This window comes from Oncorhynchus masou, chromosome 5 (assembly GCF_036934945.1).
Source record: "Oncorhynchus masou masou isolate Uvic2021 chromosome 5, UVic_Omas_1.1, whole genome shotgun sequence".
NCBI lineage: Eukaryota > Metazoa > Chordata > Actinopteri > Salmoniformes > Salmonidae > Oncorhynchus > Oncorhynchus masou.
In genome coordinates, this window is record NC_088216.1 from 6,353,302 (window position 1) to 6,370,094 (window position 16,793).

Consider the following 16,793-nt stretch of genomic DNA (forward strand, 5'->3'; position numbering starts at 1 on the left):
GTTATAACCTGGTGCTGCTGTCGGAGGAGCTCCATGTTAATGCAGTAAGAGTTGTTATAAGAGTGTTATAACCTGGTGCTGCTGTCGGAGGAGCTCCATGTTAATGCAGTAAGAGTTGTCATAAGAGTGTTATAACCTGGTGCTGCTGTCGGAGGAGCTCCATGTTAATGCAGTAAGAGTTGTTATAAGAGTGTTATAACCTGGTGCTGCTGTCGGAGGAGCTCCATGTTAATGCAGTAAGAGTTGTCATAAGAGTGTTATAACCTGGTGCTGCTGTCGGAGGAGCTCCATGAGGCTGTTGTATTGCTCTGAGGAGCGAGGAGAGGAACGAGACCGAGCCAGAGAGTAGTCCTCCTCACTGACTGGAGCACTGGGGACCTGTGGGAGGAAACGGGATACCTAGTCAAAACGCTTTCAACCAAAAATGTGTCTTCCATATTTAACCTAACCCCTCTGAGTCAGAGAGAGGAGTGGAAGGGGAGACGAGAGGGGAGGGGGAGAGGAGACAGGAGACAGGAGAGAGGAGACAGGAGAGAGGGGGAGAGGAGACAGGAGAGAGGGGGAGAGGAGACAGGAGGAGAGGAGACAGGAGAGAGGGGGAGAGGAGAGAGGGGGAGAGGAGACAGGAGGAGAGGAGACAGGAGAGAGGGGGAGAGGAGAGGAGACAGAATGGATAAATCAATGAGAGAGACGGGAAGAGAGGATGAGGAAGAGAGAGAGGAGAGATGGAGGAAGATGAATGTGTGTGTGTGTGTGTGTGGGGGGTGGTGTGTAAAATTGTTCATTGTCAATGGATGAACAAATATGTATACACACACAAACACAATTACCGACACACTGACACACGCACAAGAGTGAGATGTGAAAAGTCAACAGCAGGAGATTATATCTCTCTCTCACACACACACACACACACACACACACACACACACACACACACACACACACACACACACGTGTCTTGGTCTCCCCCTGTCCTCTCCATCTGTTCCTGGCTTCTCCTGCACTCTCAATGTTCCTCCTTTCCCTCCCACCCTCCGTCCCTCCCTCCCTCCCTCCTTTCCCTCCCCCCATCCCTCCCTCCCTCAATCCCTCCCTCCCTCCTTTCCCTCCCCCATCCCTCCCTCCCCCCCTCCATCCCTCCCTCCCTCAATCCCTCCCTCCCTCCCTCCCTCCCTCCCTCCTTACCTCCCCCCCCATCCCTCCCTCCCTCCTTTCCCTCCCCCATCCCTCCCTCCCTCCTTCCTCCCCCCTCCCCCTCCATCCGTCTCCCTCCCTCCTTTCCTCCCCCTGCCCTCCTTAACCTTAACACACAACAGTCCTCCTCGTGTTGCAGAAATACAATGTTTAAAGTAAACCCCTCCACCTTGGTGATGTCTACAGGCAGGCCTCCCTTGGTGGCGCTGATCATCTGGTCCAGTCCTTTAGCGTGTCGGAGATGGACCGCCGCTCCCTGCATGTCCTTCATCTGTTTAGAACGCAGCGCCGCGCGGACGAACGCCTGTCGCCGCAGCAACAGGAAGTCCAACTGCTGCTGGGCTGCACCACAGGAAGGGACGTCACAGGGGGAGGAGTCAGGATGTGGATGTATGTGTGAGGGAGGGGGGGGGAGAGGGAAAGGAGGGAGGGAGACGGATGGAGGGGGGGAGGGAAAGGAGGGAGGGAGGGAGGGAGTCAGGATGTGGATGTATGTGTGAGGGAGGGAGGGGGAGAGGGAAAGGAGGGAGGGATGGAGGGGGAGAGGGAAAGGAGAGAGGGAGGGAGGGAGGGGAAGGAGGGAGGGAGGATGTGGATGTATGTGTGAGGGAGGGAGGGGAGAGGGAAAGGAGGGAGGGATGGAGGGGGAGAGGGAAAGGAGGGAGGGAGGGAGGGGGAGGGAAAGGAGGGAGGGAGGGAGGGAGGGAGGGAGGGGGAGAGGGAAAGGAGGGAGGGATTGAGGGAGGGAGTCAGGATGTGGATGTATGTGTGAGGGAGGGAGGGGAGAGGGAAAGGAGGGAGGGATGGAGGGGGAGAGGGAAAGGAGAGAGGGAGGGAGGGAGGAGAAGGAGGGAGGGAGGATGTGGATGTATGTGTGAGGGAGGGAGGGGAGAGGGAAAGGAGGGAGGGATGGAGGGGGAGAGGGAAAGGAGGGAGGGAGGGAGGGGAGGGAAAGGAGGGAGGGAGGGAGGGAGGGAGGGAGGGAGGGGGAGGGAAAGGAGGGAGGGAGGGAGGATGTGGATGTATGTGTGAGGGAGGGAGGGGAGAGGGAAAGGAGGGAGGGATGGAGGGGGAGAGGGAAAGGAGAGAGGGAGGGAGGGAGGGAGGGGGAGGGAAAGGAGGGAGGGAGGGAGGATGTGGATGTATGTGTGAGGGAGGGAGGGGGAGAGGGAAAGGAGGGAGGGATGGAGGGGGAGAGGGAAAGGAGGGAGGGAGGGAGGGAGGGAGGGAGGGAGGGAGGGAGGGAGGGAGGGAGGGAGGGAGGGAGGGAGGGAGGGAGGGAGGGAGGGAGGGAGGGAAAGGAGGGAGGGATTGAGGGAGGGATTGAGGGAGGGAGTCAGGATGTGGATGTATGTGTGAGGGAGGGGGGGAGAGGGAAAGGAGGGAGGGATGGAGGGGGAGAGGGAAAGGGAGAGAGGGAGGGAGGGAGGGGGAGGGAAAGGAGGGAGGGAGTCAGGATGTGGATGTATGTGTGAGGGAGGGAGGGGAGAGGGAAAGGAGGGAGGGATGGAGGGGGAGAGGGAGAGGGAAAGGAGAGAGGGAGGGAGGGAGGGGGAGGGAAAGGAGGGAGGGAGGGAGGATGTGGATGTATGTGTGAGGGAGGGAGGGGGAGAGGGAAAGGAGGGAGGGATGGAGGGGGAGAGGGAAAGGAGGGAGGGAGGGAGGGAGGGGGAGGGAAAGGAGGGAGGGAGGGAGGGATGGAGGGGGAGAGGGAAAGGAGGGAGGGAGGGAGGGAGGGAGGGGGAGGGAGGGAGGGAGGGAGGGAGGGAGGGAGGGATTGAGGGAGGGAGGGAGGGAGGGAGGGAGGGGAGGGAGGGAGGGAGAGGGAGGGAGGGAGGGAGGAGGGAGGGAGGGAGGGAGGGAGGGAGGGAGGGAGGGAAATGAGGGAGGGATGGAGGGAGGGAGTCAGGATGTGGATGTATGTGTGAGGGAGGGAGGGGGAGGGGGAAATGTGTGTGTGTATCAGAGTGGCTAATGTAGAGGTGTCAATGGGAGAATGAATTTGTTCACATCAAGGGATGAATTTAGCACATCTATGAATATGTGCACACACACACACACACACACACACACACACTGACATACAAACTGACACCAACATACACACACCTTTAAGCCCCAGTCTGGAGCCCTGTGTTGTGTTGCCTCCAGATCCTGGTGTGGGAGGGGTCGGGGCTTTGACTTTCTGGACTGGAGCTCCCACTGCAGGCTGGAGGGGGAGGGGGGAGGGGGGAGAGAGAGACGAGAGAGAGGAGACGAGAGAGAGAGAGAGACGAGAGACAGAGACGAGAGACAGAGAGAGAGAGAGACGAGAGACAGAGAGAGAGATGAGAGAGAGGAGACGAGAGAGAGACGAGAGACGAGAGAGAGAGAGACGAGAGACAGACGAGAGACAGAGAGAGACGAGAGAGAGACGAGAGAGAGAGGAGACGAGAGAGAGAGACGAGAGACGAGAGAGAAAGATGGAGAGAGACGAGAGAGACGAGAGAGAGAGAGACAGAGAGACAGAGAGAGAGAGACAGAGAGAGAGAGACGAGAGAGACGAGAGAGAGACAAGACAGAAAGAGAGACGAGAGAGAGACGAGAGAGAGACAGACGAGAGAGAGAGACGAGAGAGACGAGAGAGAGACACGAGAGAGACACGAGAGAGAGAGAGAGAGAGAGAGAGAGAGAGAGACGAGAGAAAGAGACGAGAGAGAGAGAGAGAGAGAGAGAGAGAGAGAGAGAGAGACAGAGAGAGAGATGAGAGAGAGAGAGACGAGAGAGAGAGAGACGAGAGAGACAAGAGAGACGAGAGAGACGAGAGAGACGAGAGAGACACGAGAGAGACACGAGAGAGACACGAGAGAGACACGAGAGAGACACGAGAGAGACAGAGAGAAAGAGAGAGAAAGAGAGAGACGAGAGAGAGAGAGACGAGAGAGAGAGATGAGAGAGACAGAGAGAGACGAGAGAGACAGAGAGAGAGACAAAGAGACGAGAGAGAGAGAGACAAGACAGAAAGAGAGAGACGAGAGAGAGAGAGACAAGACAGAAAGAGAGAGACAAGACAGAAAGAGAGACAAGACAGAAAGAGAGACGAGAGAGAGAGACGAGAGAGAGAGACGAGAGAGACACGAGAGACGAGAGAGACGAGAGAGAGAGACGAGAGAGACAGAGAGACAGAGAGAGACAGAGACGAGAGAGAGAGACGAGAGAGAGAGACAAGAGAGAGAGAGAGTTAAGTGAACGGAAGTTAAATATTGTAAGCATGAACATACTACCTATTCTGTGCGTCTCGGACATAGCATCCATATTTTCCCACTTTCCAGAACAATCTTGAGCGTCAAGAAATCTCATGACATCATGCGTATCAGTATAATAGGTCATGGTGGTTACCTTGGCCAATTCCCCTGTTCCGTCCTCGTCCTCCGCGTCTACGTCCTGATTGGCTAGTTTCATGGCCGTGTCCAGGACGCCCATGAAGTTCTGCTGGCTGCTCTCTGAGCCCTGCAGCGGAGGACAGCCTGGGCCACAACAACACAGTACATAGTAAACACAGAGAACAAAACCACGCTACGGCGTACACGCTACAAACACGCTATGGCGTACACGCTACAAACACGCTACGGCGTACACGCTACAAACACGCTACGGCGTACACGCTACAAACACGCTATGGCGTACACGCTACGGCGTACACGCTACAAACACGCTACGGCGTACACGCCAAAAACACGCTACGGCTTACATGCCAAAAACGCGCTACGGCGTACACGCTACAAACGCGCTACGGCGTACACGCTACAAACACGCTACGGCGTACACGCTACAAACACGCTACGGCGTACACGCTACAAACACGCTACGGCGTACACGCTACAAACACGCTACGGCGTACACGCTACAAACACGCTACGGCGTACACGCTACAAACACACTACGGCGTACACGCTACAAACACGCTACAGCGTACACGCTACAAACACGCCACAAACACGCTACGGCGTACACGCTACAAACACGCTACGGCGTGCACGGTAAAAACACGCCACAAACACGCTACGGCGTACACGCTACAAACATGATGCTAGCAAGGGCCAGCCTGAGAGTAACTAAGTACATAAATGAAAAACTCTCATCCAATGAATCCATCATATGAACAAACACGGTACAGACTGAACACACACTACGCTCAAACACCTATTACAGAGGTCATGTGTGGCCCAGTGGGTAGAGTAAGGCACCTGCAACGCCTGGGTTGACGATTTTGCAGGTTTTCCTACTTACAAAGCATGTAGAGGTCTGTCGTTTTTATCATAGGTACACTTCAACTGTGAGAGACGGAATCTAAAACAAAAATCCGGAAAATCACATTGTATGATTTTTAAGTAATTCATTTGCATTTTATTGCATGACATAAGTATTTGATACATCAGAAAAGCAGAACTTAATATTTGGTACAGAAACCTTTGTTTGCAATTACAGAGATCATACGTTTCCTGTAGTTCTTGACCAGGTTTGCACACACTGCAGCAGGGATTTTGGCCCACTCCTCCATACAGACCTTCTCCAGATCCTTCAGGTTTCGGCGTTGTCGCTGGGCAATCCTGACTTTCAGCTCCCTCCAAAGATTTTCTATTGGGTTCAGGTCTGGAGACTGGCTAGGCCACTCCAGGACCTTGAGGTGTTTCTTACAGAGCCACTCCTGAGTAGCCCTGGCTGTGTGTTTTGGGTCGTTGTCATGCTGGAAGACCCAGCCACGACCCATCTTCAATGCTCTTACTGAGGGAAGGAGGTGGTCAAGATCTCGCGACACATGGCGCCATCCATCCCCCCCTCAATACGGTGCAGTCGTCCTGTCCCCTTTGCAGAAAAGCATCCTCAAAGAATGATGTTTCCACCTCCATGCTTCATGGTTGGGATGGTGTTCTTGGGGTTGTACTCATCCTTCTTCTGCCTCCAAACACAGCGAGTGGAGTTTAGACCAAAAAGCTCTATTTTTGTCTCATCAGACCACATGACCTTTTCCCATTCCTCCTCTGGATCATCCAGATGGTCATTGGCAAACTTCAGACGGGCCTGGATATGCGCTGGCTCTAGCAGGGGGACCTTGCATGCGCTGCAAGATTTTAATCCATGACGGCGTAGTGTGTTACTAATGGTTTTCTTTGAGACTGTGGTTCCAGCTCTCTTCAGGTCATTGACCAGGTCCTGCCGTGTAGTTCTGGGCTGATCCCCCACCTTCCTCATGATCATTGATGCCCCACGAGGTGAGATCTTGCATTGAGCCCCAGACCGAGGGTGATTGACCGTCAACTTGAACTTCTTCCATTTTCTAATAATTGCGCCAACAGTTGTTGCCTTCTCACCAAGCTGCTTGCCTATTGTCCTGTAGCCCATCACAGTGTTGTGCAGGTCTACAATTGTATCCCTGATGTCCTTACACCCTCTCTGGTCTTGACCATTGTGGAGAGGTTGGAGTCTGTTTGATTGAGTGTGTGGACGGGTGTCTGTTATACAAGTAATGAGTTCAAACAGGTGCAGTTAATACAGGTAATGAGTGGAGAACAGGGGGGCTTCTTAAAGAAAAACTAACAGGTCTGTGAGAGCCGGAATTCTTACTGGTTGGTAGGTGATCAAATACTTATGTCATGTAATAAAATGCAAATTAATTACTTAAAAATCAAACAAATGTGATTTTTTGTTTTAGATTCCGTCTCTCACAGTTGACGTGTACCTACGATGAAAATTACAGACCTCTACATGCTTTGTAAGTAGGAAAACCTGCAAAATCGGCAGTGTATCAAATACTTGTTCTCCCCACTGTAGATGATAAAAGCTGCAGCTAAATGCAGGTTACCTGGTGGTACAGGAAGATCAGCCAGGTTGACTGGTCGTCCAGCCTTATGAGACCTGATGGCATCCTGGTATTGCTGTTACACACACACACACACACACACACACACACACACACACACACACACACACACACACACACACACACACACACACACACACACACACACACACACACACACACACACACACACACACACACACACACACACACACACACACACACACACACACACACACACACACACACACACACACACACACACACACACACACACACACTCATGCGCTCTCACACACACACACACACACACACACACACACACACACACACACACACACACACACACACAAACACACACACAAACACAAACACACAAAACACACACACACACACACACACACACACACACACACACACACAGAAAAAACATTAGTACGATATATCCAAGCAGGTATACATTACAGTGTGGGTGTGAGACGTTTCTGCTGTCAAAAGCATGGAACTTTTGGAGTTCTTTTTCATTCTTTGTATGTGTGTGTGTGTGTGTGTACGTGAACCACCAGTCATTTCTTTGATATGTGTGTGCGCGTGTACCTTGACGATGCGCTGGTGCATGCGTGCCTTGCGGTCGTCTCCTTTGCTCTTGGCCCCCTCTGCTGCAGCTTTGTATCTGTCCATCCTCTGTTGTAACGCTTCCCCTACACTGCCTGGGGCTGGGAGGGCTGTCTCACACACACACACACGCACACACACACACGTCTCCACTAAGCTACCTGGCACAAAATGGCTGCCGTGCATCAACCAGATGGGAGCAACACATTGGTGATGGAGGTGATTTCCCCCTTTAGAAAGACCCTTTATATATCCAATCCGTCATTATTATCATTAATATTATGTGTGTTACCGGAGTCGACCACCGGGGGAGCTGCAGGGGGAGCTGCAGGGGAGGGCCTGGAGGAAGACTGGGGAGGAGCTGAACGCTCTACCACTGCATCTCCTGAGGAGAGAGAGAGAGAAAGAGATGAGAAGAAAGAGGAGTTGAGATCAGATGTTTAGGGGTCAGGGCAGAATGTACGAAGTGTCTCAGATAGGGAGTCCTGGTCTAGGATCAGGTTCCCCATGTCCTCTTTTTCATTGTGATCTAAAAGGGGAAACTGATCCCAGATCAACACTCTCTCAGAGACTGAGACACTATGAATACAGACCCTGGTCTTCTAGTCTCTAGCAGGTCTTTAGGGATGAGACAGACACTATGAATACAGACCCTGGTCTTCTAGTCTCTAGCAGGTCTTTAGGGATGAGACAGACACTATGAATACAGACCCTGGTCTTCTAGTCTCTAGCAGGTCTTTAGGGATGAGACAGACACTATGAATACAGACCCTGGTCTTCTAGTCTCTAGCAGGTCTTTAGGGATGAGAGTGAGACACTATGAATACAGACCCTGGTCTTCTAGTCTCTAGCAGGTCTTTAGGGATGAGACTGAGACACTATGAATACAGACCCTGGTCTTCTAGTCTCTAGCAGGTCTTTAGGGATGAGACAGACACTATGAATACAGACCCTGGTCTTCTAGTCTCTAGCAGGTCTTTAGGGATGAGACTGAGACACTATGAATACAGACCCTGGTCTTCTAGTCTTTAGCAGGTCTTTAGGGATGAGACAGACACTATGAATACAGACCCTGGTCTTCTAGTCTCTAGCAGGTCTTTAGGGATGAGAGTGAGACACTATGAATACAGACCCTGGTCTTCTAGTCTCTAGCAGGTCTTTAGGGATGAGACTGAGACACTATGAATACAGACCCTGGTCTTCTAGTCTCTAGCAGGTCTTTAGGGATGAGACAGACACTATGAATACAGACCCTGGTCTTCTAGTCTCTAGCAGGTCTTTAGGGATGAGACAGACACTATGAATACAGACCCTGGTCTTCTAGTCTCTAGCAGGTCTTTAGGGATGAGACTGAGACACTATGAATACAGACCCTGGTCTTCTAGTCTCTAGCAGGTCTTTAGGGATGAGTTTCAAATGGCAGCCTATAGGCCCTAGTAGTGCACTATATAGGGAATAGGGTGTCATTGATAAACCAAGCGCACCTGGAGGGGGAGGTAGAGAGCTGAGGTCCACTGGTTCCCCTCTGTCCAACGCCTCTACTACTGGGTCTAGTTTCTGTACAAGGAGAGGTGGTGGAGAGGGAGAAGAGGTGGAGAGGGAGAGGAAGTGGAGAGGGAGAGGAGGTGAAGAGGTGGTGGAGAGGAGGATGAGAGGGAGAGGAGGTGGAGAGGGAGAGGAGAGGGAGAGGAGGTGGAGAGAGAGAGGAGGTGAAGAGGTGGTGGAGAGGGAGAGGAGGTGGAGAGGGAGAGGAGGTGGAGAGCGAGAGGAGGTGGAGAGAGAGGAGGTGAAGAGGAGGTGGAGAGGGAGAGGAGGTGGAGAGGGAGAGGAGGTGGAGAGGAGGTGGAGAGAGAGAGGAGGTGAAGAGGTGGTGGAGAGGGAGAGAAGGTGGAGAGGGAGAGGAGGTGGAGAGAGAGGAGGTGAAGAGGAGGTGGAGAGGGAGAGGAGGTGAAGAGGTGGTGGAGAGGGAGAGGAGGTGGAGAGAGAGGAGGTGAAGAGGAGGTGGAGAGGTGGTGGAGAGGGAGAGGAGGTGGAGAGAGAGAGAGGAGGTGAAGAGCGAGAGGAGGTGAAGAGGAGGTGGAGAGGGAGAGGAGGTGAAGAGGTGGTGGAGAGGGAGAGGAGGTGGAGAGGGAGAGGAGGTGGAGAGGGAGAGGGAGAGGAGGTGGAGAGGTGGTGGAGAGAGAGGAGGTGGAGAGGTGGTGGAGAGAGAGAGGAGGTGGAGAGGTGGTGGAGAGGGAGAGGAGGTGGAGAGGGAGAGGAGGTGGAGAGGTGGTGGAGGTGGAGGGAGAGGAGGGGAGAGAGAGGAGGTGAGAGGTGGTGGAGAGAGGGAGAGGGGAGAGGGAGAGGGAGAGGAGGTGGAGAGGTGGTGGAGGTGGTGGAGAGAGAGGAGGTGGGAGAGGTGGTGGGAGAGGAGGTGGAGAGGAGGTGGTGGAGAGGAGGTGAGGTGGTGGAGGGAGGAGGTGGAGAGGTGGTGGAGGAGGTGGAGAGGTGGTGGAGAGAGAGAGGAGAGGGAGAGGTGGTGGAGAGGTGGGGAGGAGGTGGAGAGGAGGTGGTGGAGAGGGAGAGGGAGGAGGTGGAGAGGGAGAGGAGGTGGAGAGGGGTGGAGGAGGGAGAGCGGAGGGGAGGAGGGGAGAGGAGAGAGGGAGAGGAGGTGTGAAGAGGTGGTGGAGAGGGAGAGGAGGTGGAGAGAGAGAGAGGAGGTGAAGAGCGAGAGGAGGTGAAGAGGAGGTGGAGAGGGAGAGGAGGTGAAGAGGTGGTGGAGAGGGAGAGGAGGTGGAGAGGTGGTGGAGAGAGAGAGGAGGTGGAGAGGTGGTGGAGAGAGAGAGGAGGTGGAGAGGTGGTGGAGAGGGAGAGGAGGTGGAGAGGGAGAGGAGGTAGAGAGGGAGAGGAGGTAGAGAGGGAGAGGAGGTAGAGAGGGAGAGGAGGTGGAGAGGGAGAGGAGGTGGAGAGGGAGAGGAGGTAGAGAGGTGGTGAAGAGGTGGTGGAGAGGTGGTGGAGAGGGAGAGGAGGTGGAGAGGTGGTGGAGAGGGAGAGGAGGTGAAGAGGTGGTGGAGAGGGAGAGGAGGTGAAGAGGTGGTGGAGAGGGAGAGGAGAGGAGGTGGAGAGGTGGTGGAGAGGGAGAGGAGGTGAAGAGGTGGTGGAGAGGGAGAGGAGGTGGAGAGGGAGAGGAGGTGAAGAGGTGGTGGAGAGGGAGAGGAGAGGGAGAGGAGGTGGTGGTGGAGAGGGAGAGGAGGTGGAGAGGGAGAGGAGGTGAAGAGGTGGTGGAGAGGGAGAGGAGAGGGAGAGGAGGTGGTGGTGGAGAGGGAGAGGAGGTGGTGGTGGAGAGGGAGAGGAGGTGGAGAGGGAGAGGAGGTGAAGAGGTGGTGGAGAGGGAGAGGAGGTGGGGAGGTGGTGGAGAGGGAGAGAGGAGGTGGAGAGGTGGAGGAGAGTGAGAGGAGAGGGAGAGGTGGTGGAGAGGAGGTGAAGAGGTGGTGGAGAGGGAGAGGAGGTGGAGAGGTGTCGTCAGGTGGGTGTGTTCCTGTAGGTGGTGGAAGGAGGGAATGGTGGGAGAGGAGAGGAGGTGGAGAGGTGTCGTCTGTACATTGCCAACATGCCAGATCTTACAATGGCTGGATAGGTCACAGGAGGTTGGTGGCACCTTAATTGGGGAGGATGGGGCTCGTGGTAATGACTGGAGCAGAATAGGTGGAATGGTATCAAATCAAATACATCAGACACATGGTTTCTAGGTGTTTCGTCCTGTTCCATTTGCTCCGTTCAGGCCATTATTATGAGCCGTCCTCCCCTCACCAGCCTCCACTGGGATAGGTGTTGAACATATCAGCTAACCACATCATGTGATACAGCCACCAGACAGTCAGAACCGTGCACTGGGTCTATCTACCAGTATAGGCAGGTCAGCCACCAGACAGTCAGAACCGTGCACTGGGTCTATCTACCAGTATAGGCAGGTCAGTCACCAGACAGTCAGAACCGTGCACTGGGTCTATCTATCAGTATAGACAGGTCAGCCACCAGACAGACAGACAGAACCGTGCACTGGGTCTATCTATCAGTATAGGCAGGTCAGCCACCAGACAGTCAGAACCGTGCACTGGGTCTATCTATCAGTATAGGCAGGTCAGCCACCAGACAGACAGTCAGAACCGTGCACTGGGTCTATCTATCAGTATAGGCAGGTCAGCCACCAGACAGACAGAACCGTGCACTGGGTCTATGTATCAGTATAGGCAGGTCAGCCACCAGAAAGTCAGAACCGTGCACTGGGTCTATCTATCAGTATAGGCAGGTCAGCCACCAGACAGTCAGAACCGTGCACTGGGTCTATCTATCAGTATAGGCAGGTCAGACACCAGACAGACAGACAGAACCGTGCACTGGGTCTATCTATCAGTATAGGCAGGTCTGCCACCAGACAGACAGACAGAACCGTGCACTGGGTCTATCCATCAGTATAGGCAGGTCTGCCACCAGACAGACAGAACCGTGCACTGGGTCTATGTATCAGTATAGGCAGGTCAGCCACCAGAAAGTCAGAACCGTGCACTGGGTCTATCTATCAGTATAGGCAGGTCAGACACCAGACAGACAGACAGAACCGTGCACTGGGTCTATCTATCAGTATAGGCAGGTCTGCCACCAGACAGACAGACAGAACCGTGCACTGGGTCTATCCATCAGTATAGGCAGGTCTGCCACCAGACAGACAGAACCGTGCACTGGGTCTATCTATCAGTATAGGCAGGTCAGCCACCAGACAGACAGAACCGTGCACTGGGTCTATCTATCAGTATAGGCAGGTCAGCCACCAGACAGACAGAACCGTGCACTGGGTCTATCTATCAGTATAGGCAGGTCTGCCACCAGACAGACAGACAGAACCGTGCACTGGGTCTATCTATCAGTATAGGCAGGTCTGCCACCAGACAGACAGACAGAACCGTGCACTGGGTCTATCTATCAGTACAGGCAGGTCTGCCACCAGACAGACAGACAGAACCGTGCACTGGGTCTATCTATCAGTATAGGCAGGTCAGCCACCAGACAGACAGACAGAACCGTGCACTGGGTCCATCTATCAGTATAGGCAGGTCAGCCACCAGACAGACAGAACCGTGCACTGGGTCTATCTATCAGTATAGGCAGGTCTGCCACCAGACAGACAGACAGAACCGTGCACTGGGTCTATCTATCAGTATAGGCAGGTCAGCCACCAGACAGTCAGAACCGTGCACTGGGTCTATCTATCAGTATAGGCAGGTCAGCCACCAGACAGACAGACAGAACCGTGCACTGGGTCTATCTATCAGTATAGGCAGGTCAGCCACCAGACAGTCAGAACCGTGCACTGGGTCTATCTATCAGTATAGGCAGGTCAGACACCAGACAGTCAGAACCGTGCACTGGGTCTATCTATCAGTATAGGCAGGTCTGCCACCAGACAGACAGAACCGTGCACTGGGTCTATCTATCAGTATAGGCAGGTCTGCCACCAGACAGACAGAACCGTGCACTGGGTCTATCTATCAGTATAGGCAGGTCAGCCACCAGACAGACAGAACCGTGCACTGGGTCTATCTATCAGTATAGGCAGGTCAGCCACCAGACAGACAGAACCGTGCACTGGGTCTATCTATCAGTATAGGCAGGTCAGCCACCAGACAGACAGACAGAACCGTGCACTGGGTCTATCTATCAGTATAGGCAGGTCAGTCACCAGACAGACAGAACCGTGCACTGGGTCTATCTATCAGTATAGGCAGGTCAGCCACCAGACAGACAGAACCGTGCACTGGGTCCATCTATCAGTATAGGCAGGTCTGCCACCAGACAGACAGAACCGTGCACTGGGTCTATGTATCAGTATAGGCAGGTCAGCCACCAGACAGTCAGAACAGTGCACTGGGTCCATCTATCAGCAATCAAAAGCTGTATTCACAACTTATTAGCTTGCAATGTCTCACAGCTTCAGTAATGCAGGACTCTAGACTAGGATATTGACATGAGCAAGATGCAACACTTGGCTCTCACGCAGTATCTGCGCATGTGCACTGGTTCACTTCACAGCGTGGTAGACAGGGCACCAAAATAGCGGAGAAGCTTAACCTCGCGCTTCAACACCCTTAGTTGTTGCGGAAATTGACCCACTATGCTGTTGACTCTCTGCATCTACTTCATATCGCTGAGTCAACCTTTAGAATGACACTAGTTTCCCCACGCCTTTATAGCCTATCGTCTTGTTATGATATAAATAATATAGATTTTGTGATAACTGCACTTAGAGTTTAAAAAACATTTAGGGATTTTTCTTAACATTAAGGATCCCAATTTGAAGACTTGGTCGAGGTCAATGGAGGTCCTTTAACCCCTAGTGGAGGTCCTTTAACCCCTAGTGGAGGTCCTTTAACCCCTAGTGGAGGTCCTTTAACCCCTAGTGGAGGTCCATTAACCCCTAGTGGAGGTCCTTTAACCCCTAGTGGAGGTCCATTAACCCCTAGTGGAGGTCCTTTAACCCCTAGTGGAGGTCCATTAACCCCTAGTGGAGGTCCTTTAACCCCTAGTGGAGGTCCATTAACCCCTAGTGGAGGTCCATTAACCCCTAGTGGAGGTCCTTTAACCCCTAGTGGAGGTCCATTAACCCCTAGTGGAGGTCCTTTAACCCCTAGTGGAGGTCCTTTAACCCCTAGGGGAGGTCCTTTAACCCCTAGTGGAGGTCCTTTAACCCCTAGTGGAGATCCATGGAGGTCCTTTAACCCCTAGTGGAGGTCCATGGAGGTCCTTTAACCCCTAGTGGAGGTCCTTTAACCCCTAGTGGAGATCCTTTAACCCCTAGTGGAGGTCCTTTAACCCCTAGGGGAGGTCCTTTAACCCCTAGTGGAGGTCCATGGAGGTCCTTTAACCCCTAGTGGAGGTCCTTTAACCCCTAGTGGAGATCCTTTAACCCCTAGTGGAGGTCCTTTAACCCCTAGTGGAGGTCCTTTAACCCCTAGGGGAGGTCCTTTAACCCCTAGTGGAGGTCCTTTAACCCCTAGTGTGTGGGGTACCTTGGCGATGTGGTAGTGTTGTCTGGCCAGTTCTGACTCTCCTCCCTGCTTGGCGTGGAGGGCTGCCAGCTTATACTCCCTCTGTCTGTTTAGAACACACTGCTTCAACTCTACAGAGAGAGAGAAGGGAGGAGGGAGAGAGAGAGAGAATGATATAACAACCAGAATGTTCCAGTGCTTAGGGGACTGCATTGACATTTACAGGCTGGTGTCTGTCTTCAAAAAGGTGTATGTGTGATCTACCTGAGTGCCGTGCGTCTGGTTGAATGGGGGTGAGGGGGGAGATAGCAGGTGTATCAGGGGTAACGGCAGTGTGTTTCTGAGGGGGGACCAGGAGGCGGGGCTTAGGAGGAGGGACAACAGGCGGAGCCTCCCTCAGTGGCTTCTGATTGGTGAACGGGGAGGGTGTCAGCACTGGGGTTGGCAGCCCCCGCTCTTTGATTGGTTTAGGCTGCTGCACGGGGGCTGGGGCAGGCTTTCCACCTGTGGAGACAGGAGGCGGGATTTCCTCTTCGTTGATCGGTTTTCCTTTCTTGGCTGACGTCATCATGGACTGCAACGTCTAGGGGGAGACAACAAGCAAGCAAACATACAATTCAGCTGGCTGGAAAAGTAGACCTTCACATGTCGAATCACAGGTTTACATATGGCTAGATGATTGTGGGGTAATTCATGTTCCTGGAGGGGGAGATATATCAAGCGTCTCATAGGATTGCTGATCTAGGATCAGGTCCATCCTGTCCAGTAATCTTGTTCATTATAATCTTAAGGGAAAAACTGGTCATAGATCAGCACTCCTACTCTGAGACACATCATCATACAACCAGCCCATGGTCTCTGGCTCACCTTCAATCCACGGTCGTATCTGCGAGCCTTGCTGGTCTCCCCCTCTGCATTAGCATTGGAGATGGCTGTCTGGTACATGTCAATGCGTTCAGCCAGGCAGGCCTCCAGCCCGGTTGCACCACTAGGAGTACTGGGGGTGGAGCGGGGGGTGGAGTTAGAGCTTGGAGTGGTGGCAGGTTTCTGAAGCTCTTCATCATCATCGTCCTCCAAAACCTCATTCAGCTCAGCCTGGGGATGGATAAAGACACATAAATGCATAAAACACACACAGATAGGAGAGAGAGAGAGACACACACACACACACACACACACACACACAATTCATGAAAAGTGTTGCCATTGGGAATGAAACAACAACCAATAGGAGGAAGATAAAGGACAAGAGAAGTGTGAAGAGGAGTGTAAACATGGTGGATACCAGGAGATCATCATCATCCTCCAGATCATCATCCCCATCATCATCATCCTCATCAAGGTCCTTCATACACAGAGCCGCCATACGCTCGATATCAGCCATGGGAACTGGAGCTGTGGAGAGGCAGGCAGGTCAGACACACACACACACACACACACACACACACACGGTATCAACCCGGTTCGAGTGGTAGGGTCTGTGGAAGTCATTTCATACAAGATTGGGTGAGGATGATGATGACGATGAATAGGTTGATCCTCACCTTTTCCTGTCCCTTTCTTCCCCTGGGACCCGCCCATCAGTGCCAGTAGCTCCGCCTCTAGCTCTTTTTCATTTCCTCCTCCATCCGGAGACAGATCCAGGAGCAGCCCCATCTTAGAGAGACAAAGAGAGGGAGAAAGAAAGAGAATTGAAAACACAAATGACTGGTGTTATCAATGACAACTTGACTTACAGTTATCAAAACAATGATCAAAATGACGTTACCTGTTTGGCTCGCGCTGCCCCTGTCCCCTGGGCGGGGGTTCCGAATGTGACTCATGGAGAGAACCTTGTCAACTGACCTGTGATACAACTACAACAACACAGTAGAACCAAAGAGACCTATATTATAACATGTGGCAAATAGTTCCAGTAGTTAGCTACATTCAGCTTTTATCGTACACGTGTTGACAGACACAAATGGACAGCTAGCTACAGGACTTTGTTGAATTTACACTGCATTTAGCTAGTTGGATAAATGTCATTGATATCGTGGCTGCTAATAACACGTTCGTTGACTTGCTCACGTTTTGTGTCAGTCTCTGACAACGCTTAGCAACAAATGTTAGCAGTTAGC

General features: G+C 52.9%; 2 protein-coding genes across 2 annotated transcripts in view; one reads left to right on the forward strand and one right to left on the reverse strand.

Annotated features, from left to right (window-relative positions):
• The window catches only part of LOC135531610 (coiled-coil and C2 domain-containing protein 1A-like), a 50,407-nt gene extending 33,889 nt beyond the window's left edge, over positions 1 to 16,518 (reverse strand). The window contains 15 exon segments of the mRNA XM_064959574.1: positions 265 to 378; positions 1,367 to 1,539; positions 3,307 to 3,406; positions 4,576 to 4,703; positions 7,040 to 7,112; positions 7,634 to 7,761; positions 7,944 to 8,036; positions 9,136 to 9,208; positions 14,695 to 14,804; positions 14,938 to 15,256; positions 15,541 to 15,768; positions 15,959 to 16,068; positions 16,218 to 16,329; positions 16,442 to 16,469; positions 16,471 to 16,518. Coding sequence (XP_064815646.1) covers positions 265 to 378; positions 1,367 to 1,539; positions 3,307 to 3,406; positions 4,576 to 4,703; positions 7,040 to 7,112; positions 7,634 to 7,761; positions 7,944 to 8,036; positions 9,136 to 9,208; positions 14,695 to 14,804; positions 14,938 to 15,256; positions 15,541 to 15,768; positions 15,959 to 16,068; positions 16,218 to 16,329; positions 16,442 to 16,469; positions 16,471 to 16,496 — 1,815 coding nt within the window. The 5' untranslated portion in view covers positions 16,497 to 16,518.
• Positions 1 to 16,793, forward strand: part of LOC135531669 (coiled-coil and C2 domain-containing protein 1A-like) — a 301,157-nt gene that overhangs the window by 92,652 nt on the left and 191,712 nt on the right.